We start from the raw sequence: 26,068 nt of genomic DNA, 5'->3' as shown, positions 1-26,068 counted from the left end.
TCCCTTGGAGAGTCGCATGAGTAAACAAAGGAGTTGCTACGCATGTGTTCGCCACATGTTCTCTGTACATGTGACACATTGATGATACTCGGCTACATCACTAAAATCACACTAATAAAACAATCCAAACCATCCAAACGTTGGCCATCTAAATGGACAGTTAAAAAATGTTGGCAGGTTGCTTGTTTGTGATCCTTATGTTTGTGGCCCACTCGTGGCTCAAATTTTCCTCATTTTTGGCTAAAGTATATATTTCAATGGGCTTATTACAATCATTCTATCAAATATCACATATGTATACTAATTTGGGACATTAAATCTGATTTTGGATTTACATATGTTCATGTGAATATATTGAAAATTTCCAATGCATCCCAATTCCTCCCATTTACTCCCATCCAAACAGAATATTTGGATTTCATTGCATTTCATTTACTTTGATCCAAACACAACTGACTAAGTCATTTACACCTGAAACTTGGAGTAAATGTGAAATGAATTCCATTTACCTCCATTTACAAGCTCCCGAATGACTTTTAAGCAAGGGGGTTATAATTTTAATTTTTATATGATTAGTGATTTCCCTATTAATAAAAGAGAGAGCTGGGGGCATGTGAAGGGTTGAAGCTAATGCAGGGGCATTTTCACAATGGGCTCGAGTGGGGTCGCCTGTTAGATGCAAGGGCACACTCAGGGTGGGTGACCCATGCGATTTGGGGCCCACAGGGGAGGTCTTGTGTTCGAGACTCCTTACCAGGGGTGATTAATGCGCATTTCACACCGGACTCGAGTGGGGTAGCCCGTGAGATGAGGGGACAAACTCGAGGTGGGTGGTCATGTGATTTGGGGCCCACGAAGGGGTTCAATCAAGGTCCTAACCCATGAGATGTTGGGCCTGGGCTATGAGATAAAAGGATTAATTCGCCATACTCTAACAGTTCGAGCTTTTAGAGCAAGTGGTTAATTGTCTTGCATCAAATTGGTATCATAACGGGAGGTCTCGTGTTCGAGACTCCTCACCGGGGGTGATTAATGCAGGGGCATTTTCACACTAGGCTTGAGTGAGGTCGCCTGTTGGATGCAGGAGCACACTCGGGGTGGGTGACCCATGCGATTTGGGGCCCACGGGGGAGGTCTCGTGTTCGAGACTCCTTACCAGGGGTGATTAATGTGCATTTCACACCGGGCTCGAGTGGGGTAGCCCGTGGGATGCGGGGACACTCAGGGTGGGCGGCCCATGTGATTTGGGGCCCACGAAGGGGGTTTGACCGATGTCCTAACCCATGAGATGTGGGGCATGGGCTATGAGACAAAGGGGTTAATTCGCCATACTCTAATAGTTCAAGCTTTTAGAGCAAGTGGTTGATTGTCCTGCATCAGAAGCCCTCTCTCATTCTTTTCTTCTTCTTCTTTTTTTTTTCCTCATCGTTCTTCTTCTCTTTACTTCATGTTAACTACATGGTATTAGAGTGTAATTGATCCAATATCATGTCCTTCTCCCTCCATCGTTTTCTCTTCCTTCCTTTTGTTTTTCTTTCTTCATTTTGGATAAACCCTAATGTGCTTGGGGCGGACCTAACTTAATCCGTTTCCCTCATTGTACCACCACTTGGTAGGTGGTGTAATCATGTTCAAGAAAGGCATGTAAGGTCCACTTTTATGCTCTACCCATGTGCTACGTCAAACTGGGTCATTTCATCTATAGTTGAATCTACGGTCATATATGAAGGCTATGGTCAGATTTGAAGACAAGAGTTATGTGTGCGGATTGTTGATGGTATAGATCAAAGTAAAAATGTACGGATGGAAGCCAAAAAGTAGGTAATAATATAGTTGATTGTATATACATCCTACTACTTGTGTGTCGTCCAATTTAGTCGAAAATTTCCCTTATTGTGCATTCGAAGTTCTTCTTTTTGTCAAGATGGATACCAAGAACGAATCAAAGAATAATATTATGCCTTCATTTGAATCAATGTCTCTGCAAATCACATCGACTAAACTGAATGGAACAAACTATCTACAATAGGCTACATTTTTGGAGGTTTTTCTAACAAGGAAGAGAAAGGTGAAATAATCTAGCTTCCCCCAAAACTAATGAAACCGTGGCAGACTATGATGATTGGGTGGCAGATGTCTAAATTAGGGCATTATTATGGAATATTACGGAGCCACATACTAGTGCGAATGTCATCTTCTTTAAGATTGCTAAAGAAGTCTAGGATAACTTGAAGGAGATGCATGTCTCAACATAAAGACACTTAATAAATTAAAAGTTGTTCTTGACTCCCTATTCTCAACACAGATATAAGGTATACTAAAAATAATGACGCATGTAAATAATCTAAACAACTAAATTATTTCGTGGCCCATGGGGGTCCACAATCAAGATGTTCGATGATGATGAACCAACGGTCCGATCATTGTGTCCACCCAATCCAACGGTCCGATGTATCCATCAAGCTCCTATATGCATCCCACGTGCATCTTCCCAGTGTGGGGTCTTTAAAGATGCACGAACATACACGTGGGATCTTCAACATGTCTAGGAATGTGAATTGGGCCAAGTGGGGCCCATGTAATGGTCTTCTAGCAATAAGGAGATTGGGTTAGCCCTCCTCTGGTATGGTGCTTGGATGTCCTCATCAGTAAGCCTGCTTTCATGCTATGGATACTACTCACAAAATTAATCCTGATGATGGTGGGTGAGCTCCTCTCTTATTCTAGGATGTATCAACGGTTAGGTGGTTATCTTATCTCTCTAACTATTACTTGGCCGAATCTTTCGTATGTTATGGGGGTTGTGAGTCAATTCATCCATGATCCTCGTGATGCACATTTGACAGCAGTGTATCATGTCATTCGGTATCTCAAATCTTCTCTAAGCAAAGGTTTACTTTTTCGACAGCATGGCCACATTCATCTGTCTACTTCGATGTTGATTGTGCGGGAAGTTCACATGATTGATGGTGTACAGCTAGGTACTGTACATTTGTAGGTGGCAACCTTGTCACCTCGAAGAGTAAGAAACAGTCCATCGTGGCATGATCTTCTACTGAAGTTGCATATCGGGCGATGACTCATGCGACATGTGACCTTATTTGTCTCCGCACCCTTTTACAGGAACTCCGTTATAATCTTTTGAGTCCCATTCCGTTGCATTGCGATAATCAGCCTGCCATTCACATCGCAAGCAATCTGATGTTCCATGAGTGCACGAAGTACATTGAAGTTGATTGTCATTTCATTTGGGAAAAAGTGGCTAACAAGGAAATTACTCCTTTTGTTCGCTCTGGGGAATAGTTGACCAATATTTTTACCAAGTTTCTCAGTCGAGATGCTCTTCTTCGTATCACTAGCAAGTTGGGCATGATCAATATTTATGCTCCAACTTGAGGGGAAGTATAGAGAGTGCAAGTGATGTATTTGTAGTGGTATGTTTTTAGTGATTTTGGGTGTGTGCATGTATATGGTGTTGTGTATTCCTGTGGAGTGTTTTTATATTTCTAGCATTATAATAAAAGGTGTGTGAGGGATTGTTGCCCTAAGCCCCTAAGCACCTAGCACAAAATTATTTTTCTTCAAAACACACACACTCTCTCTCTCTCTCTCTCTCTCTCTCTCTCTCTCTCTCTCTCTTCCTCTTCTTTTCTCTTCTCCTCTCCTTTGTTGTTCACTCCTAAGATAATCCAAACTCAACTATTTCTACCTAAGGAAAAGTCAGTCATTTGGTGCCTGGGTATTGTTGGCAGTTTTGTGGAATATATGGGGGGAACATAATAGCCGTTGCTTCCTTAAGAAACAAAGAACGTAGGAGGAATCAATATGGGAATCCGAGAGAGATGTGTTAGAATGGGTATTTGGGGTTAAGAATGAAAATGGGTGTGAAGTTTTGTCCATGCTTGGTCTGTAATTTTGGGTTGTATTCTCTTGTTGCTTCGATTTTTTTCTTTGCTGATTTTCAATAAAAACAGATCCATTATCCTTCAAAAAATAAAAATAAATTGTTTCTCCTTTGTTCAGTGATATGGAAGACTGAATCTCTTAGGGAGTTTATCATTTGCCTCATAAGCTGTAGAAAACCAATGTCATTATGTCTTTTATCTTTTAATTTATAAAAAAAAGACCTATCTTTTTTGGGGTCACATCACTAAAAACGCAAATGAATGAAACACGGCAGAGAAACACTCCTGTTTGCAGATGTTGATAATTTCAAACAATAAGCCATTGGGTGCATGATATCCTAGCTCAATAATATATTCTTCAAGGATAAGCACATGAACTGATGCGAACTTCTTGTGGACATTGCCTTGGCTTCATTACAAAGGTTCATTTATTGCATGATTTATCATTGCATACCTCCTTCGTGCACACCTTTTGCCATTGGCCGTAAGCCCTATACATTTAGTTATTATCTTGGCTAATCACATTGCATATTATTCTTAACACTGGTTCACTGTGCATTTAGAAGGCCTATAATGAGATAAAGAGTTGTGGTTGTGAATGTTTAAATTACTGGGATACTTTCAATTTGTCTTCATACCGTGGATTTCGTTATATTAGTGTGTTTTGATGATGTCATTTTTTATTTGAAATTAGGGTCCATTTCGGCTAGTTGCTGAGGAGGGTAAATCTAAATGTTCGTGGGTCAGTCTCGATGACATCACGAATTGTTTCATACGAGGTATTCTTTGGCATTTGTTTTACTATTTTTCATTATGCTTCCAGTGCTTGGGTTTTTTGGGGTTATATTGGAAGGCTGTCCGCACAATCCAATTTTTTGTTGTTTAAGATCCATTGTACACATATTATATTACCTTGATGTCTTTTCTTTACTAGATTTTGTTTGCTTACTGCGAAAGAAGTGATGTCACATAGAGGGTAGGTCATGAAGAATAGTGTTTGATGATATTGGGGTCTTAATATCCTATCTGAGCCAAAGTTTTCTTGTTTGTTTGTTGGAGGCATGCATATATTCTATCTGTGTGTAGAAGTTTGGATTGTCTATCCCAAAGTGATAACGGGATTGAATGCAAGTTTACCATACCTAGTTGATCTCTTGCCTAGTAATGAGTGATATCAATGCTACTATGTAAATACCAATAGACAGTTCATTTCTGTCAAGTGAGTGGCATGAGTCAGCATGTTCTGTATTTTAGGTTCACATAGTCATCTATCTTATTTGATTGGTGCTTTCAGACATGCTTAGTCATCTATCTTACCTGATTGGTGCTTTGAGACATGCTGGTTTTGCTCACTACTAGTAGTCTCAGAGTCTTGGTATTGTCTTTTGATGATGAATCCTTTTTTTTTATTTTTTATTTTTTATTTTTAAAAGCAAATATAATGTTAGGGATTGGGGCAGAGAAGCTGAGGTTGATTTTTGGGAATTTTTCTACTAATTAAGGTGCCTTCATACTCTGGAACTGGAAGCTAAACTATCCAAGGGGCCTTGGGCCTAAGCTCAAAGGGCTATTCAATCTAAGATGAAAATTGGGTGGGTTCTAGGTCATTGTGATCTAAAAAAGATAAGATTGGGCAGGACCAAATGGAGAAAAGCCTGACAAGGAATGAGAATGGAGTCTCTACTCTTGGGCTTTCTATTGAACCATTGGGAGCACCACCTCAAGGATTCCAAGAATGCGTGTTACTATGGTTACTATGATATATGGTATGAGATTGGGTATGTCATGTACTACTTCCTCTGGTGTGTGGTACAGTTCGATTTTGTCCCTTTGGCACAAACACTAGTATATGAAAAATAGTTACAAAAACTTGTCATTTATGTGCGGAAATGATGAATTGATTATCAAGCATGACATTCTATGGGCCTTTAATAGTTTGTAAATTTCCTTAGCAGATAACACAAAGCAATTATATTAAAGCAGTGTTGGGCATGATCATGTTTTTTTTTTTTTTTTTGGAGAGGTAACGATTACTTTATATATAAAAGAGAAAACAACATAGAAGAAGCACTACCTGCTGGGATTGCCGAGCGATTACCCTCCCATACATAATAGATTACAACCCTGAAGGTTAACAAAAATAGAAGCCCACTCTACAATATATTGATGTGCTCTAAAGATGACAGACTCCACCGAATTGGAGACATCGTTGAAACACCTTCCATTCCTCTCTTCCCATATAGACAACTAAACAGCCAGGAGTGCCATTCTCCAAACAATATTCTTTTCTTTGCCTAGACTAGAACCATGCCATGCTTTGAGCAACCTATCCGTCGAATTGGGAAAAGACCATGAAATATCAAATGACTTTAAGATTGCTGTCCAAAATCGGTAACTGAAGGGACAGTGTATGAAAAGGTGATCTACCGATTATTCATTTGCCATGCAACAAAGACAAACATTTGTGACTATCATTCCCCTTTTCCTCAAATTATCTATTGCCAGAACCTTCTTCTTACCCACCAACCATCCAAGGGCCGCTATCTTTGGGGAACTTTGTAGTTCCACACCTGATCTGTCATTATATCTGTTGAGGAAGTGAGATTGGAACCAAGGGAACTATATAATAACCTGATCGAGAATTTCCCCAATCTATCGAATCTCCATACTAGCCTGTCTACACCCATATGATTTGGCTTACAACTGTTGATGCACCTAAGAAGAGCCATGTATTCTTCCATCTCCCAATCTTGCAGATTTCTTCGACAGAGAGGGTTCCATATAATTTCATCCCTACAAATGGAATAGCTTTCAGCAACCAAAATGTGCCGATCTGGGGCAAGCCGAAATATACTAGGGAAACCCTCTTTTAGGGTCACTTCTCCGACCCAAATGTCTTCCCAAAACCGAATGTTATCTCCTTTTCCTATGGCACATCCTATTCCTTTAAGAACCTCTTTTTTGACAGATAAGATGTCTTTCCAAAGAGTAGAGGCTCTATAAATTGGGAGTCCTTGGTCCACCATCCTCCCACTGAATGTCCATATTTACATTTTATTAACGTGTTCCAAAGAGTCCCATTTTTTGTTCCTACTCCATATCCATTTACCTAAGAGAGCCCGGTTCATGTGTTTAAGATCTCTAACCCCTTCACCACCTTTTTTAACATGCTTACACACCCCCTTCTATTCTACTAGATGAAATTTCTTCTTCTCCTAATTTCCATGCCGCAAAATCTTGCCTTTAATCTTTCAAGAGTTGCCAGGATCGAAGCCGGACATTTGAATAGGGACATGAAATACAAGGGCAAATTCGATAGCGCCGATTTAATCAACGTGAGGCGGCCACCCAGCGACCAATATCTGCATTTCCATCTAGCTAGGTATCTTCCAAATCTGTCTATAACTTTGTCCCATAAGAACTTAGGGGGCTTGCCAATATAGAGTGGAAGACCAACAAAGGTGGTCGGAGGATTCCCTGTCGAGCATTCAAAGAAATCAACAAAGTGTCGAAGCTCTTCTTCCTTCACATTTACACCAAACATCTTAGATTTTTCCAGATTGACTTTGAGACCCGATGTTGCCTCGAAGCACCGAATTATAGTACGCATGTTGCTGATTTTTTTATTTTTTTTTTTGGAATCTGCTTCGCAAAATAGAAGCGTATCGTTTGCAAACTGTATGTGAGTTATCTGATTGATCATACCTAGTGTTTTAAATAGCGGTGGCATGATGCATAGCGCTCAACCCTTTATAGCGTGTAGCATAAGCTACATGATACTTATATTTTTTAATTTAAAAATAGGACAAATATAATAGATAGTGAAAAAAAAGAGAAAAAAAAATATAAAAATGCCTAAAAGATGATTCATTTAATCAATTATAAGCATGTTCAAAAAAGTTATTAGTTATCATTTATCAAAAGTCAATCCACATATATAAGCCAAATCAAATAATTATCACATCAACAACTTTCTAAGCAAACCACTTTAATTAATAATGTCTAATTGAAACCACAAGTCACAATTATGAAAGAAATAAAAATCCCATAGGTTAAAAGTATCAAGTAAAATACAAATGTCACATTCCTCAACATTAGAAACAAAGAAAACGTGAAAAAAAGTAAAAAATAAAATAAAATAGTAAAAAAATACATTGTAGCTTACGCTACGTGCTATGTAGCTGTAGCGTCCGCTATGACCCCTGTAGCGTTACGCTATTTGGGACACTACGTAGCGCTACGGCCACACTACGCTACCGGCGCTATTTGAAACACTGATCATACCTTTAATCCTGAAGCTGCTAATGATACCTTCTTGTTGGTCCTTTCTCAACATTCTAGATAGGGCCTTCCCAACAATGAGAAAGAGAAATGGGGACAACGGATCCCCTCGTCAAAGACCCCTCGAACTGTTGAAAAAACCTTTCGGAGATCCGTTGATCAAGATTGAGAAGAAAGCGGACCTTAAACATTCCCCCATCCAGCTGTTCCATTTTACCTCGAAGCCCATCCGATGCATAGTATATTGGAGGAAGTTCCAATCTACATGATCATACGCTTTCTCTATATCAAGCTTGCAAAGAAGACCCTTGGAACCAGATTTAGGGCTCGAATCCAGACATTCATTAGCGATAAGGGCGCTGTCGATGATTTGCCTTCCTGGAATGAAAGCACTTTGTTTATCTGATATTATATTGCTGAGGACTCCTCTTAGCCTTGACGCCAACACTTTTGCCAAAATCTTGTACGGCCCCCCTAGGAGACTAATTGGTTTGAAGTCCTTCACGAAGTCAGCTCCTGGAATCTTTGGAATAAGAGCTATGAAGGATGCCCCTAGATCTTTGGATAGACGACCTCTCTCATGGAATTCTGTAAAAAACACCATAACATCTCCCTTTAACACTTCCCAAAATGTTTGGAAGAAGATTATCGGGTAACCGTGTGGGCCGGGGGCCTTATCTCCACCCAGAGCATCTACTGCCCCTTTAACTTCTTCAGGCAAGAACTGAGCTTCCATGCCCCTAGCTTCATCCTCAGAAATACGATCGAAGTGCAGGTGATCCAGCTTAGGCCTTTGCCAACCTTCATTGTGAAACAATTTGGTAAAGAAACGAACTACCTCTTCTAAAATACAATGCTTTTCCCCTGTTCGAACCCCATCCACCATTAGACTGCTGATCCTATTGTTTCTAGCACGAGCGCTTGCGATATCCAGCTTAGGCCTTTGCCAACCTTCATTGTGAAACAATTTGGTAAAGAAACGAACTACCTCTTCTGAAATACAATGCTTTTCCTCTGTTCGAACCCCATCCACCATTAGACTGCTGATCCTATTGTTTCTAGCATGAGCGCTTGCGATATTGTGGAAATATTTTGTATTTTTGTCTCCTTTGATCCATTTACTCCGGGATTTTTGTCTCCAAGAGACTTCATCTTCTAACACCCTGATCGTGTAGCTTTGAATAAGCGGAGTTCTTCTGCACCAAGTTTCTGCTGTCATCTGAATTTCTTCAGCTTTACAATCAATTGACTGCAATTCTACAAGAATTTCGGTCGTTTCCTGCTCCTTTTTTCTAAGATCAGTCTTTTCCACTCCTTGATCTTATCTTTAAGGAGTCTCAACTTTCTGCATAACTTGAACCCTGCATAACCTTCTACTTTGAACCCTGTCTACCATTCTGTGATCAGTTGTAGAAAACCCTCTATCTTCAACCAAGAGGTCTCATATCTGAACGGCTTTGGCCCCCAATTTCGGTACTCAGCATCCAGCAGCAGCCTACTGTGGTCTGAAGTAGCTCTTGGCAGGAGTGATTGAGAAACCAAGGGGAAAGCTTCGACCCAATCTACCGAAACAAGGAAGCGGTCCAGCCTTGTGTGAATCGGAATAGCCCTACCATCTGACCAAGTGAATCTGGACCCTATCAGCGGGAGGTCCACCAATTCCTGATCATTGATCTATTGCAAGAAAGTGCGCATGGTGCTTGTAACTTTGCCCCCGTTTGATTTGTCTTCTGCGAAACGAGTCATGTTGAAATCTCCCCCTATACACCAAGGCCCACTGAACTAGTATGATATGCAAGATTGCAGGCTTAGATCACACCAATTCAGAAACAATCACACAAATTCCACGTCCCACATGAAAATCCAAACATTCAATTAAAAAGGAGAATCTATGCAGGTCCAAGCCGACACAGGCTAGGACTGGACCAATAAAAATTATAAACCAAACGATGTTAAAGGGAAATAAAATCAACTACTCATGCATAAAAATCAGTCCCTAATCCAAGGGATTCCCTAATTTCAATTCAAGGAACCCTAAGGTGATAAAAATGGACAAATCAATTAGGGATCATGTAATATAGGGTTAGGATTCATGAAAAACGGCTATGAGAGGATAAAAGAGGATAAAAACTTGAGCCAAAAGATAATTCCGCGTGTGGACAGTAACAATGGTCCAGACGGACGTGCGCGTGATCCCGGCCGCACGTGTGTGAGACCCACTATTCAGAAAAGGCCACCTTGGCCCTGGTCGGCCAGGGATGGACTCCAAAACTCCTAAATCTCAGCTTGATCCGATGTGCGATTTGTGCGTAGTGCTCCGCCGAAGTTTCAGCTCGCCTGCAGGCCAAAAATTGAGCTTGTACCTTTTCGCACTGGTCTGATGCACTGAAAAAAAAGATGATGGAAGATGGGGGTGAATTGGGATTGATGTGGCTTCGCGCCACCGTAGTTAGCCCTTCGAAAAGGAGGGCTTCGCACCCACTTTTGAATTCTTCCACAACTCACGAAGAGAGCAGAAAAATAAAGCAGGATTTTTTTATTAACTTTAATGAATGAAAAGAACTACAAGGGGTGCCTATTTATAGGGAGAACCCTATACCCAAAAACTCGCACCATGTGCGACACCTATTACTTGGCGATGAAGTAAACTAAAATAAAAACCAAACAAGGAAATCTAAAGCGTTCACGATGTTCTAAATAATAACAATAAACAAAACTTAAAATATAAAACCAATCCGACAGTGGGCCACGATCATGATATCCCATGGTGGGCTTTTCTTGACTATCGGGCCACTTTTCTGAACCAAAATTGTCTTCTAGCTAGAGGCCCTCCCTGGACGTCATCGAGGCCGATCGATGGTGGGGTCCTCCTTCCACGTATCGTGCGTAGGGATGGTGGTGTGCGTGCGTGCGTGTGCACGATGTCCTCATCAACTCTCCCTGGCTGAGATTTCGCCATTGGCGAAATAACTCCTGAACCGCTCCAAGATGTCCGGATCAAGTCTCAAGCTCCTCCTGAGCCACGTGTCAGTCCGTTGGGGACTTCCATTTAACTAGGTATTTCTGAAACCCGCCATCCGACGTGGAAATTATCTCATGGTCCAGGATATCCTCTATTTCCTCTCTGGGTGTGTGAAGGCTAGGTATGGGAGGCAGAGGCTGGGATGAAAGGTCGGGAAGAGGCCATGGATCAAAGGGTAAGGTTGGGACATCAGGATGGGTGGGCGAAGGGCCGGACAAAGTATCAGTGGGTCCCTGAAAAGCAACTAGATCCTCCACATTGAATGTGGAACTAATTCCCATGGAAGGTGGAAGATCTACCTCATACGCATTGAGACCGTTTCGCTTTATAATTTTGAAGGGCCCAGCACTACGCGCGTGTAACTTACGAACGGCCCCTGGAGGGTACCGCTCGGGCCTGATACGGACCATCACAGAGTCCCCAATATTGAACTCTTTGAAACGTCTATGTAGGTCTGCAGAAAATTTGTAATGCTCATTACTAGTAGTGATCTTTCGCCTGATTTCTTGATGCAATGAATGTATGTGATGCGCAAAAGACTCTGCCGACTATGATGGCCTATGAGACAATGACATGGGGATAAGATCAATAGGTTTCCTAGACTTATAACCAGTAACAACTTCAAAAGGACTTAGACCTGTGGACTTATTGATAGAACTATTGTATACAAACTCGGCTATGGGTAGTATGGCGTCCCATGTCCTGGTATGCTCCCCTACTAAACATAAACTTCCTAGGCTCCTATTAACCACCTCAATCTAGCCATCGGTCTGAGGGTGGTAGGCAGAAGAAAATTAGAACCTAGTATTCATCATTTGTCATAGTATCTTCCAAAAGTAACTCATGAATCTCGTGTCATGGTCAGACACTATGGTTTTTGGTAACCCATGTAGTTTGACGACCTTATTAAAGAACAGCTTGGCAATATGAGAGGCGTCGGCGGTCTTAGAACAAGGAATGAAGTGGGTCATTTTAGAGAAATGGTCCACAACAACAAATATGGAGTCATGCTTTCGAATAGTCTTGGAAAGTCCAAGCACGAAGTCCATACTAATGTCCTGCCAAGGGATGAATGGGACTGGCAAATGTGTATATAATTCTGTATTCTGTTTCCTCTGCTTTGCCAGTTGACAAGTACAACATTGCCCTATAATTTTGGCCACGTCCCGCTTGAGGCTTGGCCAATGAAATCTATCCTCCATTAGGGCAATGGTCTTGTCACAACCGAAATGACCTACAACCCCCCCTGAATGTAACTCCCAAACAAGAAAATCGTGAAGGGAGGTGCGTGTTATGCACAAGTGGTCACTTCTAAACAAATATCCGTCCAAAATCAAATACTCACTGTTAGCTCCTGATGGACTCTCTAATAAAGACGTATACACAACTCCAAAATCTGGACACTTAGAATACTCTTCTTTGATGCGCTCAAGGCCCGTAACTTCAACGTTCATGGAGTTGAGTAATGCGACTGACGACTCAATGCGTCGACAGGTTTATTCTCTACACCGGCCTTGTGCTTAAGCACAAAAGTGTACTCTTGAAGGAATTGAACCCACTTAGCGTGCCTGGGGCTTAATTTCTTTTGAGAGTTTAAGTATTTTAAGGCCTCGTGATCTGAGAACAAGACGAATTCTTGCGGTAATAGATAATGCTGCCAATGGCGTAGTGATTGCACTACCGCGTAGAATTCCTTGTCATCGGTGGAATATCTTTGCTTCACCTCATTCAGTTTCTCACTAAAAAAGGCGACAGGGTGCCCTTCCTGGCTAAGTACTCTCCCTATGCCGACTCCTGACGCGTCACATGCGACTTCAAAAGCTTTTAAAAAATCTGGAAGTCACGTAACTGGAGCTTCGGTCATCTCCGAAGGCCTTCGAGGCAGCCTTTGTCCATTGAAACTCTCTCTTTTTTATGCAGTCCGTGATGGGAGCCACAATGGAACTGAAGCCTCGAATGAACCACCTATAAAAAGTGGCTAAGCCATGAAAGGTGCGCACCTCATGAATATTGCTGAGTTTAGGCCAATTAACGATGGCTTTGACCTTCTCGGGATCCGCCGATACGCCCTCAGCTGACACAATAAAACCTAAGAAGATCACACTACTAGACAAGAACGCGCACTTCTTTAGGTTGGCGTACAACTTCTCAGCCCTAAGGATCCCACAAACCGGCCTCAAATGGTTGAGGTGTTACTCCTTAGTCATGTTATAAATCAAGATATGATCAAAGTATACGAACAGGAACTTCCCCATGAAGGGTCTGAACACTTGGGTCATCACACGCATGAAAGTGCTTGGGGCATTAGTTAACCCAAAAGGCATAACTAGCCACTAATATAGCCCATCATTTGTCTTGAAGGCCGTCTTTCACTCATCACCAGGGTGTATACGGATTTGGTGATACCCACTTTTGATGTCGATTTTTGAGAAGCTAGTAGCATTAATCATCATATCTAGCATGTCATCAAGACGCGGTATGGGAAATCGATACTTGATTGTGATTTTGTTGATGGCCCTACTATCAACACACATCCTCCATGTGCTATCCTTGAATAAGCTGAGTTCTTCTGCACCAAGTTTCTGCTGTCATCTGAATTTCTTCAGCTTTACAGTCGATTGACTGCAATTCTGCAAGAATTTCAGTCGTTTCCTGCTCCCTTTTTCTAAGATCAGTCTTTTCCACTCCTTGATCTTATCTTTAAGGAGTCTCAACTTTCTGCATAACCTGAACCCCGCGTACCCTTCTACTTTGAACCTTGTCCACCATTCTGTGATCAGTTGTAGAAAACCCTATATCTTCAACCAAGAGATCTCATTTCTGAACAGCTTTGGCCCCCAATTTCGGTACTCAGCATCCAGCAGCAGCGGACTGTGGTTTGAAGTAGCTCTTGGCAGGAGTGATTGAGAAACCAAGGGGAAAGCTTCGACCCAATCTACCGAAACAAGGAAGCGGTCCAGCCTTGCGTGAATCGGAATAGCCCTGCCATCTGACCAAGTGAATCTGGACCCTATCAGCGGGAGGTCCACCAATTCCTGATCATTGATCCATTGTGAGAAAGAGCGCATGGTGCTTGTAACTTTGCCCCCGTTTGATTTGTATTCTGCGAAACGAGTCATGTTGAAATCTCCCCCTATACACCAAGGCCCACTGAACTAGTGTCTAGCTATATTCAATTCCTCCCAAAACACTTTTCTTCTGTCTTCTTGGTTAGGCCCATAGACTGAAGTAATAAGACAGCTAAAATTGGAACATGCCTCTTTGAGGATAATCAAGACAAAAATGTTCGACTCCAGGAATGTTGAAGGGCCCAGGATGACGATTTCCATGCCACCAAAATACCCCCTGCACTTCATATGCCATCTAAGGCAACCCAATTTGCATGTTTTTCCTTCCAATGCGTGCCCAAAAGTTTATCATTAAAATTCTGAATCTTTGTTTCCTGAAAACAGATGACATCCGGCTTAATTCTCCCACAAATGTCTTTGATAATCTTTGTCTTCTGTCTAGATCCCACCACTCTAATGTTCCAAGACCTAGTCTTCATTTAGGAAACCGATCTACCCCTTGCTCCTCCTCTGGCGTATCCCAGATATGCCCCATTATATGAATTAGTATTCGATTGAAGATTGTGTAGCTCCCTATTGCTTGTTGGTTTCGAGGGTGATCTTTTTGGAGCTCTGGATGTTATCAAGGGTCGCCTGCGAGCTTCAATGCAAAGGAATAGGGCTACAAAATCTTTTGGATAATCTCTAAACGATAATCCTATGGCCCTACCAATGTGGCCCATAGCATCTCTTACCCACTTCTTCTTTTGTATATTGTTTACCAGCTTTGCCCTTTGATCTTGGAGGTCTATCCTACCCAGATGAATTGCCTCTATTATCTTCTGAGGATCTTCCCACTTTGATCTATGAAGGTTCTGCTTCTGTAATTCCTACACCATTATCTTCCTTGAAGACGGTTAGGAGGCCTTTGTCTGATTACTCCTCTGTACGTGGTATGGACTGTGGCGATAAACATTTAGGGGAGATGGCGCATTCTGAAGACCATGAGTGGAAGTCTCTGTTGCACGCTAGTAGATCGTCACCTTCCATGGGATATGTAGTGGAAAAAGCTTCACTCGGGTGGATGGAGCGAATCGGTTTTGTAGGAACACTTGTCTGAGAGAAAAGAAGGGGCGAAGAGGAAAAGCGTTTTTTTTTTTGCTTTGATAAATCCGAAAAGAGGAATCATTGACACGTGGCTCCATCTCCCAGCATTGGAGATCGGAACCATCAACTCTATGGTTATCGGAAAACGGGTATGCTTCCGAAGCACCCATATGATGGCGAAGCAAGAATTGGGGCGCCTTTTCGCCTCCCAAGTTGTCACTGGGGTAACGAGCCGACTTTTCGACTTCCAATCCTTTCGAGGCTCTTGACTCTTCAGCTCCCGATCCTCCCACGTCTCTAGTCTATTCGAATCCCGCACCTACCGATCCTCCCGATTGTTGACATGTGTCCCTGCAAGACTGCTACGTGCGGCGTTTAGCCCTGTGTTCTAACGTAAATCGCTTTCCCCCAGGATGGCGAGTGTACGTGGCAACATCTCCTCCGTCCGTGAGCGTAAAGCGAGGGTAGATCGGCTCTCCTGCTCCTGACACGCGTAGTCCGCTGAGGACGATCTGATATGTGTCAGCCTGATCTTTTCTGCACAACGCTCGAAGACCTTTCTTCCATCAGGTTTGTGACACATGGCTGTCGAAAGGTATGATGCTCCCGAAGTGCACGAACTCTTTGATACGCGCAGGGAAGGTGCTCCTCCTGAGCATGGGAGTGGAACACCTTCATCTGCAACACTGTCTTCCCCTACAGCCACCCACAAAATCTCTGTTCTTCTGGACCTCCAAATGGACAAATCATGCACCTAGTCATCCCGAATATGTGTGGGTTGTGTTGCTGCGACGTCGAGTCCATCGGTCATCTCTTCATCATTTGCTCCTTCACAAGCAATGTTTGGGATCATGTTCTCTCTTCTTAGACGTGCAGTGGGTCATGCCATCTTCTGTTAGGGAGCTTCTATGGGCATGGCATGGAGGCTATAGCGAGAAGCTTGGGAGGAAAGGATGGCTCATGATGCTGCCAGCAGTGTGGTGGATCTTGTGGGGCAAAAGGAACCGGGATTCTTCCAGGATACCTCTAAGTCTCTTGAGACGATTGTGGATTCCATTTTGTTGTCTGTTTAAGAATGGGCCGTCTTTTGTGCTAAGTGCTAGGTCGGGTGTCTTTTGGTGAATTCTTTTGGGCGTCCCTTGTATTTTTTCCTGCTTTGCTTCAGCTGCAGGCCTTTAATAATATTCTCCGTTAACCTTAAAAAAAAGGATCGAACTATCTCTATACAAAAGAACACAAAACATGATGGAAGCATGTATTTTATTCTTTGAGAACTCCACTTGGCCATTCTTAGCAATGGTGGCAAGTCTTTCCTCTTATGCATTGGCCTATGAATAGCATTTATCTAAGTTGCCAAAGTTCCTGATTATTCTGTACTCAAGATGAACAGATGCCCCTCCTATAGTTGACATCACCTATGCCATTTCTAACAACTGCCTTTTGGATTGAGGGAAACAAAGAACACCTGATTTCTTCTTAAACTTTAAAACCCACATCTTGGTGTGTGGAAAGGGACAAAGGAACAAAGAAAAGATCCATCAAGGCAATGGATACAAGACCCTTAACATAGATAAATCTTATGGACCCTGTGGCAAGGAATTGGCAATATCATTTTATTCCTGATTAATATGACAAGTGAAGCAACCTAAAGCAACAAAGTAATTAATCTCGTGGAGAATAAAAGCAACCTTCCATGCGATTAATTACTGATTTGCAATTTTAGTGATGATTATAATAGCCTTATGCATTCATTTCAATGACAGAAATTTCATACAAAAAAAGAATACTTGACCCTTGTAATACATCATCACCTAAGCCTTATCCCAACTAATTGGGGGTTGGCTACACGAATCCTACTATGCCATTCAATTCTATCAAGTGTTAACTTGTAATATGTAGTTGGACAACTGTATCCTAATTGTAATTAGCAGAATAATTAGAGTATGCCACTAGCTACTAGCAGATGCATTTGCTTCCATTTCTTTTCTTTCAATAGAGGGTTCTGAAAGTTAAAACTGGTAAAGCATTGTTTGAGCACAGGGTGCGGTGGGAGTCTGCCAGACATATCTCCCGCCATCCAATAATAGTGTGTGGGATTCTTAACTTGCATCTCAAAAGAGGGAGTTTGCTAGCTTCCTTTGGAACTGTTTCTTAATGTTTGGAGATTATGCGTGCCCCAGCTCTCAGTGAGCACTACGTGCACTGTTGCTGTGCCTGTTAAAGTAAATAATCAGACGTTACATTTTAGATATTTACAAAAAATTCTATTGACCTTTTTTTTTTTTTTTTTTTTCCTCTTTTAATTTATAATTTATAAATACAGGGGATTCAGAAAAGTCTCACCATCACCGTGTAGCTGAGCTGCAGCGTCTTCGCTCAATGTAGATATTTCACTCACGTTTCTTTAACTTAAATCTGCTGCTTTTATTGGCTTCATTATTCATAGGTTCTGTATGATTTTCTGTCACTGAAGATTTTCTTGATGTGTTTCCTTAGTTTTGTAGGAAATTAAACTGCCAATTAGTTGCAGAAAATGTAACGTGAGATATTATTCTTTTCTCAAATAAAAGAAAAGGAAAAAGGAAACAAAAGAAAGAAAAGAAAGCGTGAAAAATAATTGTTACTGTGATTTACTTACTATAGGAAGAATTCAAGAAAAATATAAGATAGAGTTTACATGTGACTGTTTACCCTCGGCTATTTCTGGTCAGATTTACTGCAGAAAGAAAAATAACTTTTTTAAGACTACTGCGAATAATATGCAGGTTTTCATCCCTGAATTGAGATAAGTCGCATTGCTGTTTGTAGAACTACTCTTTCTGATATGATATCTATGCATGAGTTTCATGCATCAACATGGATTTCAAGCAAAGGAATTTCGATTTTTAAGGTTGAAAATGGAAGAAATATGCAAACTGAATTTCTTTACTTTTCACCCTTCAAAATTGTAATTTCAATGTGAAAAAAAATATGTTGATGATTGTAGGCTGACCTGTAGATTATCCAATCTTTTTATGGAAAAATTACTTTTTGGTTTCAGATCCACATGCAAGGGATCACCATTGCATAACTCTGAATAATGTATTTCTCTAAAAAAATGTCTTTTTGTTTAAATTTTTTTTTTCTTCTAAATAGTGAAAGATTCTGGTAAATCTGTAGATCAGCCTATGCTCATCAAGATATACTCTCCCTAATTCCGGAGACATCAGAAATAGGACCCTTATCCTTAAGGACAACCCCATCCACAAGCAGGGTATCCATCATGATCAGAGTGTGGGTGTCCTAATGTAGTTTGTAGATTTGGTGGCCCTTTTGTACAGTTTTTTTTTTTTTTTTTTTGGGTCCTGGCTCAGTGTATTCTTTTCCCACTGTTTTTGCCTAATAAAATTTTCATCTTTCAGGAAAAAAAAAATGGTTAAAATAAGCAAGACTACATTTTTATAAAGCCTAAGAAGAACATAAAATGTACCTTGGTTTTAGATCCACATACAAGTAATCACCATTGCATAGCTCTGTAATAATGTATTTCTCTAAAAAAAATGTCTTTTTATTTAATTTTTTAAAAAAATATATATTTTTTTCCAGAGTGAGATTCTGGCAAATCTGTAGATCAGCCTATGCTCATCAAGATATACTCTCCCTAATTCCCCTCTCAGATCGCGATTTCTCGATGAAAATCATGTTTTCATGCGAAGCAGCTCGAGGTGTATTTTATTTTGTGATTGTCACTATTATTGTACATACTGAGCATATCCTCTGTCATGTGGAGTGTTGATATTGTGTCATGACATAGAGGAGAAATTTAGGTATAGAGCACTTTTCTATTGACTTTGGGTTCACATGACACGTGCACTATTTACTTTATCATCATCTTGTCCTAGCTATTTGAAGCCATATAAACAATTTACTTCTTATGAGGAACGTATGAGAATTCCCCAACTCAAGCTACATGACTTCATCATCTTCATCATCATCTAAGCCTTATCTCAACTAATTGGGTTTGGGTACACAAATCCTGCTCACCATTCCGCTTTATGATGTATTCAAAGAATGTCTAAAACACCCATGTACAATGAATGATAGAATAGTAAATAAACATTTGATTGTCAAATGATATTGTTTCTGTTTAAGCATGATATCATTGTGTTTTGCCACCTTTCCTTTTGATTTCTTTCTAAGGTAATTATACATTTTCACATAGTTTCATTATATAATATCTGACTCTAAATTTTTGTCTATCCACTGTTTAATACTGCACAGATTTGGGACAAGTGAGAGACAGTGGGTTGAAGCCCAAGTTGAAAATGCTAAGCAGCAGGCTATTCTTGCGGCACTTAAATCTCAAGTATCATCTGATGAAGCTCACATTCATCATGATCTTCATTCTCTTCGGTAACTTTCTTCCTTTTGCTAGTTGTTCTATTCGACCATCCACCTTGGTACTGAATTCTTTTAGCTATAGTACTGCCATTTTTTATTTTTTATTTTTTATTTTTTTGGTTTTAGGTGCTTCTTTTCACTAGATGATATTCTTGGCAAGCACTCTGTGGACATAATATGTCCGAGTATTCTAGCTGATGATCATCACAGATTTATCATTCTCCAAATACCTGTACAAACCAGTGTTTTAAATAGCGTGCCCATAGTGTATACATAGTATACTGTAGCTATACCGCTATTTTGGCATGCCAAAATAGCATAACTATGTTGTAGCGTATGCCATCTGTGTATGCGCACTATACTCCATGTATGGTATGGTTTAGGTAGTGTATACAGTGGATCAAGGTGTTCCGTATCTGTTATGATACGCCTATAAAGGCCGATACATATAGGTAATGGCTATGACCGTTACGCGATACGGAAGTGAAATGGGGTAGTTGGTTTTTTGGGATCGTATCAGTTGTTACGGTTGTCGTAAAGGCCGTTACGGGGTGTAACGACCGTTACCCTTGTAACGGTTGAAAAACGGCCACTTTTTTTCCAATTTAAACACATTCCCCCCCCCTTTTCTTTTACTTTTCTCATTACAAAAACTCTCCTGGATCATTTTACAATAGATTTCGACTACTCTTTCTATAGTTTTTAATATTTAAATCTTAGATTGAAGTGATTTGAGCAAATAGAAGCTCCGATGGCCTCTTTTCTTTTCTTTTTTTTCAAAAAATTGAAAAGGTAGTATTTATGCCTTCTTCTTCTTTTTTTTTTTTTTTTTTATTATTTCTAGTTTTAACGCTTGATTGTGATGTGTAAATATTAGATACATATAATCATATTCACAAATTCACTAGACAGCCTGATACAACACTCTCACTAAAGAGTGGACCGTTATACTACCATAAACATATTCAAAACAAAAAATAAATACATATTTGGAATATTTACTTTATTCTTGATTTTCTAAATATTTTTTCAAAATTTTCGGGGAAAAGAAAATTTAAAACCGTTACAGTGGTCGTAACAATCGTTACGCCCCCGTTACAGCCGATACCCATATCGGTAACGGTGGTGACCGTTATAGCCATCGCTGCCAATACGGAATACCTTGCAGTGGATTTGCATTTGAAAACTTAGAAACTTTTAAGTTTTGTGTTCCAAGGATTTTTTGTTAGTTAATCACCAATTGGAAAATGGTGGTGACTCATCCTCTTGACATCTGGCACTGATGCATAGCTATCCATCATCCAAAGTGTTGGTCCTATTGTGGATGGAGCATATCTCTAGAACCACACCTATTAAGAAATCCTAACCACCAGTACAGTGTACAACCATGCCAAATGTATGGTTGAAGAGCTACAACCATTATTAAATGGTGCGAAACTAACATAGAAGTCTAGCCTTTATTAAAACAAAAAGGCTTTCGAAAGAGGGCTTTCAAAAGCCCTAACACTTAATCTGCGGATACTGCCAACCCAAAAATTTGGCCGTATGATTCTCTGAATTCATGCAATTGTTTGAGACAAAAATCTAGGGTATCAGTTGGTGGCCCAAGGAGAAGAACATTTGGCTAAATTTTCATCAACATTGGAGCCAGGACAAATGAGAAACTTTCCCACTTTTCATGTTAGTAAGGTTGAACTTGAAAATTTGGTTTTTTGTTCGATTGAATCTCTTGTAGAGGTCAAGAGATGAAGATTTCGGTTTTTTATGGATTTTTTTTTTATTTTTTTTAAAGAAACTTTTCTTAGGCCATTCCCTATGCAATGTTGTAGAATAAGCTTGTTCACACCACTTATTTGTGTGTGGGGCCTGATATGGTGTGCGTATGTCTTGTGTGATGTAAGTGTAACGGATGTTACGTAATGGTAATGGTGCCAACTGTGACACGTTATGGGGTCACAACAGCTGCAATGGCCGTTACAGAAAAAATGACCTGTATCAGCCCCCATAACAGCCGTAATGGTCTGTTACAGGGCTGAATCGGTTGATACATTTTATTTTTTTTTATTTTCATTTTTCAGAGAGCGTCCTGTCCAATAGGGTTGATCCAACCATCATGTTGGCCACCTTGCTACAGTGGAGTTCTTTTTGTGACTGTCATTATTTTTCATGGTGTACCCCACTTGATGATTGGACAGTCCTGATTTCTGGGGCATCCTCTTGTCATGGTTGGGCTTACTTGATACAATGGTGGATGGCACACAAAACGTTGGGCTCCAAATAAGCAATAGTATACTCGTTGATGTGATTGTTTTTTTGGCTTGAATAAAGTGGGTTAGCTTTTTATAACTTGTTTTTGAACGTGCTTTTACCTAAAAAATCAATAATATTTTTTCTAGATCTTTTTTAAAAAATAAATATTTCTTTTCCTATTTTTGTCTTTATTTTTCTTAATTACCTTAAATTTACCATTATCTTAATAAAAAACATAGAAGTAGCTTATGTTGCAAGCTACATGCTTTAGGTAGGTGAACACTATGCTACAAACTATTCGCTATTCAAAACTCTGTTCAAAAGTGTGCTTGATTGGCTGTCGGGTGCAAGAACATTCCGTTGAAAATGATGTTTGAGGATTTGCAGAGGGCTGTGGTCTCATGATTGTCCATCGTTTACTTTAGTTCCTTGGGAACAAACAAACTCAGTGGCTGATATGTTGGCCAAAGTAGGTGGCGAAGGGCTATAGTTGTATGTTGGTGAGACTTTCTTTTTCTTTTTCATTTTTCCTTTGTTTCTGTTTCTTTAAGGGTTTTTCTGTTTTTTTTTTTTTTGGAATGGATATTGCAAAAAAAAAGAGAAGCAGAGAAAAGAAAGACGACGAGTAACCATCCTTTGGACCTCCGCAAAAATACAATCATTGGCCCTATTTTAGCCCAGGACTAGAAAGATAAAGAGAATGACTAGGAATCATCCTTCAAAAGGGATTCCCGAGCAGAAGTGGATTCAGGAATGGAGTTGTGTCAACAAATAATTATCCTGTGGGAAGAGAAAGTATCATCCACCCAACTCGCAAGCAGATCATGGATGGATTGATTAAAGGACCAAGAAACTCTGAAGCAGTGTTCAAAGTATAGGTATCGCTACAAGTTTTGTTGGATGGGGATATGGAAACAATATCGATATTGCTGATAATATCGCTAATAACCAGAAATGCGAGAAAACATGGGAAAAATGGTAGAATTTTCAGTGAAACTTCAGGAGATGCTAAAATAAACATATTTGCATATTTAGGAATAAAAATTTGCAAAAAGAATGTATACACAATAAGTTTCCATTTAATGGAGGCTTAAAAGCATATGTTGTTGTAAGAAACATTCTAACCATCCCATCCATCCCATCTAACCATCCAATCATCCATCGGTATTGTAGAATATCGATAACTCATGATATTTTGCCAAGAAATCATCAACAACTAAAAAGGAAACGAAAGATTGTGGTCTTGATATTGCGCATGTTGTGGTAATGATAATATTGAAATATTATTAATATTAGCAACGACAAATTGAAGACTGCATGCAACAATGTGCTCATGAAATAATTGAAATAGATTTTTTTTTTTTTTTTAATAAACAAACTTTTCGTGATATCTCTACGTTGACGATATTATTGAAATATCTCCGATACACTTGTGATACAAGCGTCACGGCGTCACCTTGAATTTACATAGTCGAAAATATTGGTGATACATTGGCGATCGATACATTAGCAACATAAGCGATGCCTGGAATTTTCACAATTGAAAATATTGGCGATATCGATACGTTGGTGTTACTTAGTACATTGCTTATGCCTGGAATTTCTAATACTACCGGTGTTATCAGTATCGTTACCAGTGTCATCGGTATTGCCAAGCTAGGGATAACGATAATATTAGAAATATTTCGACAATATCGGAGATAATTTAAACAATGGTCTCAATATCGCGCATGTTGCGATATCAATAATATCGAGATATTATCAATGACAAATTGAACACTACATACAACCATGTGCCCATGAAAAAAAAATTGATTTTTTTTTTCTAATAAACAAAATTTTGATGATATCAGTACATTGGCAATATTATTGAAATATCGTCGATACACTTATGATACAAGCATTACCAAGAATTTACATAGTCGAAAATATCGGCAATACATTGGCGATATTGATGCATTGGTAATACAAGCGACACCTAGAATTTACATAGTTGAAAAATATTGGCGATTACATTAGTGATATTGATACGTTGGCGATATTTAGCGATACATTACTAATACCTTGAATTTCTGATACTACCGACGTTATTAGTATCGCTACCGGTGTTATCGGTATCGCTGAGCTGAAGATAAAGATAATATCGGAGATATTTCGATAATATCGGAGATAATTCGAACACTGCTCTGAAGTGTCTAAAGAAGAAAATCCAAATAGCGCTTGCAACTCTGCATGTGATTTACTGATTCTTCTACCTCCCTGCACATGAGTCACATGTTCAAATTGCAAATTTTTGTTTCTTAATATTGTTGACACCCATGCAAATTTTTGTTTCTTAATGTTGCTGACACCCATCCATTACCTTAATGGATGTCAGTCCGTGTTTTCTCTTTTAATAAAGTATGAGGAATTTCTATTTTTCCGTTGCACATTCAAACATCTCTATCTTCAAACTAAAATCATAAAATGTCTATTTTGAGGCATTAAAAAACCGAACCATCTTTTGGGTGGATCTAAATGGTACGTTGGTGTTATGCCACTACTCTATAGAATTATATATTAAACTCTTCTATCTCATTCCTTTGTTCCATTTAAAGTGTATGTTTGTCTCACCTTTTGCAATCACGTTCCATACTTTGAATGGTTCACATTGTGATGCCTTAGTTATCACCAAGCAGGAGAAAACACTCAGAATTGGCTGTGGAGCTTTCAAATCTAAACAGAAAAGAGCAGAAGTTGTTATCTGAGGTTTGCATTTACCTTATAAATAATACTTTATATAATTGCCTGTGAATCTTGCTTTTCCTACAATAATTGTTTGGCATAATTCAGCTGCAATTTTGGATGGGCATTTTGTGCCTCAACCTGGAATTTGCATGTTCTTACCAAAGAAAAGAAATTGTCGACCTGCAAATGATCTTGCTTTCTCTTGGACAGGATCTAGTGTGTCAAGTCTATTATCTATCAATTAGTGATAATTTGGGTTAGTATTTACTGTGGCTGCAATGTTATCATTGTAAAGTTTTAGCGCCTGGCCCTTTTCTGTTTAGAATGTTTGTAACATGGGCATTAATTAAAGTCTTGTATCCATTTCCATATATTTTCTTTAAGCTTACTATACATTTCATGGTAGATTTTATTTAGCCATTGCAGCCTGTCCTTCAATCATGTACAAATTGAACTACCAATGCCACTCCCATTAGTGCCATAGCTTTTAGTTCATTGCCCTGTGATCCTTAGGAAACTTTATTAACATGTTTAACCTATAGCTGCATGAAGCGTGAAAGTGAAGCAGCAACAGATTTGGGTGCAGAATTGGGTAAGCATCTATCTCAAAATTTTAGCAAGGAATAAACTGCTAGGAAGTCAGCGAGTGAGGGTGAGTCCAAAGCTAGAGAAATGAGGGGAAGAGACATGGGCCCCACTTGAGTTTCTGCGTCAACACACTAAAATGTCTACACAGTCCCACAAATACTACCCTAGCCAAACTATTACATGCAATCCCTAAGAAAAACCAAGGAAAGTTGCATGGAGGGACAGTGTCCATGTATTATCTCTGAGCATGAGTCACAAACACATTTCTGAGTACATGCTTTGGTGGTTGGCTTCATAGAGTTCGAAGGATCCCACCAATCCAAGTTACAAAACACCACTTCATGCCAACATGGTCATGCCCCATGCTGCATGTCATTCGAACTATTAAGCCCCTTCAAAAGGGGAAATTTGCAGTCATTGGGATGTAGGACATGTAGTGTCACATGCCTGATGAGTGCCTTGTTCTGCAACTGATTACTCTTTCCAAATGAACATGGAACTAAAGGTGAAATGGATATCATTTTGTATGTCAGAACAATAAAGTTTCACCAGAAGCTCCGTATCTTTCCTTATGTCATTCGTACATTCATTTGCAAGGAAACAAGTTTTACAACATATGGGAGACAGGATCTCCCACCTTTGACCCTTCATTGGTGGAAGACAGGATCTCCCACCTTACAACATATGGAAGACATGGAGAGGAAGCAAAGAGAGGAGGATAATATTTTCTTCATCTCTCCCTCTACTATCTCTAATTATAG

The 26,068-nt window shown here is 39.9% G+C and overlaps 1 protein-coding gene across 1 annotated transcript in view; it reads left to right on the top strand.

Moving 5' to 3' along the window:
- LOC131221142 (AUGMIN subunit 3) overlaps positions 1-26,068 on the top strand; it is a 126,813-nt gene that overhangs the window by 41,656 nt on the left and 59,089 nt on the right. The window contains exons 7-10 of the mRNA XM_058216292.1: positions 4,600-4,684; positions 17,686-17,743; positions 19,623-19,754; positions 24,671-24,740. Coding sequence (XP_058072275.1) covers positions 4,600-4,684; positions 17,686-17,743; positions 19,623-19,754; positions 24,671-24,740 — 345 coding nt within the window. The remainder of the gene's footprint in view (positions 1-4,599; positions 4,685-17,685; positions 17,744-19,622; positions 19,755-24,670; positions 24,741-26,068) is intronic.

The sequence above is a fragment of the Magnolia sinica genome, chromosome 12 (genome assembly GCF_029962835.1).
Source record: "Magnolia sinica isolate HGM2019 chromosome 12, MsV1, whole genome shotgun sequence".
NCBI lineage: Eukaryota > Viridiplantae > Streptophyta > Magnoliopsida > Magnoliales > Magnoliaceae > Magnolia > Magnolia sinica.
This window is presented reverse-complemented; position numbering and strand designations above follow the sequence as displayed.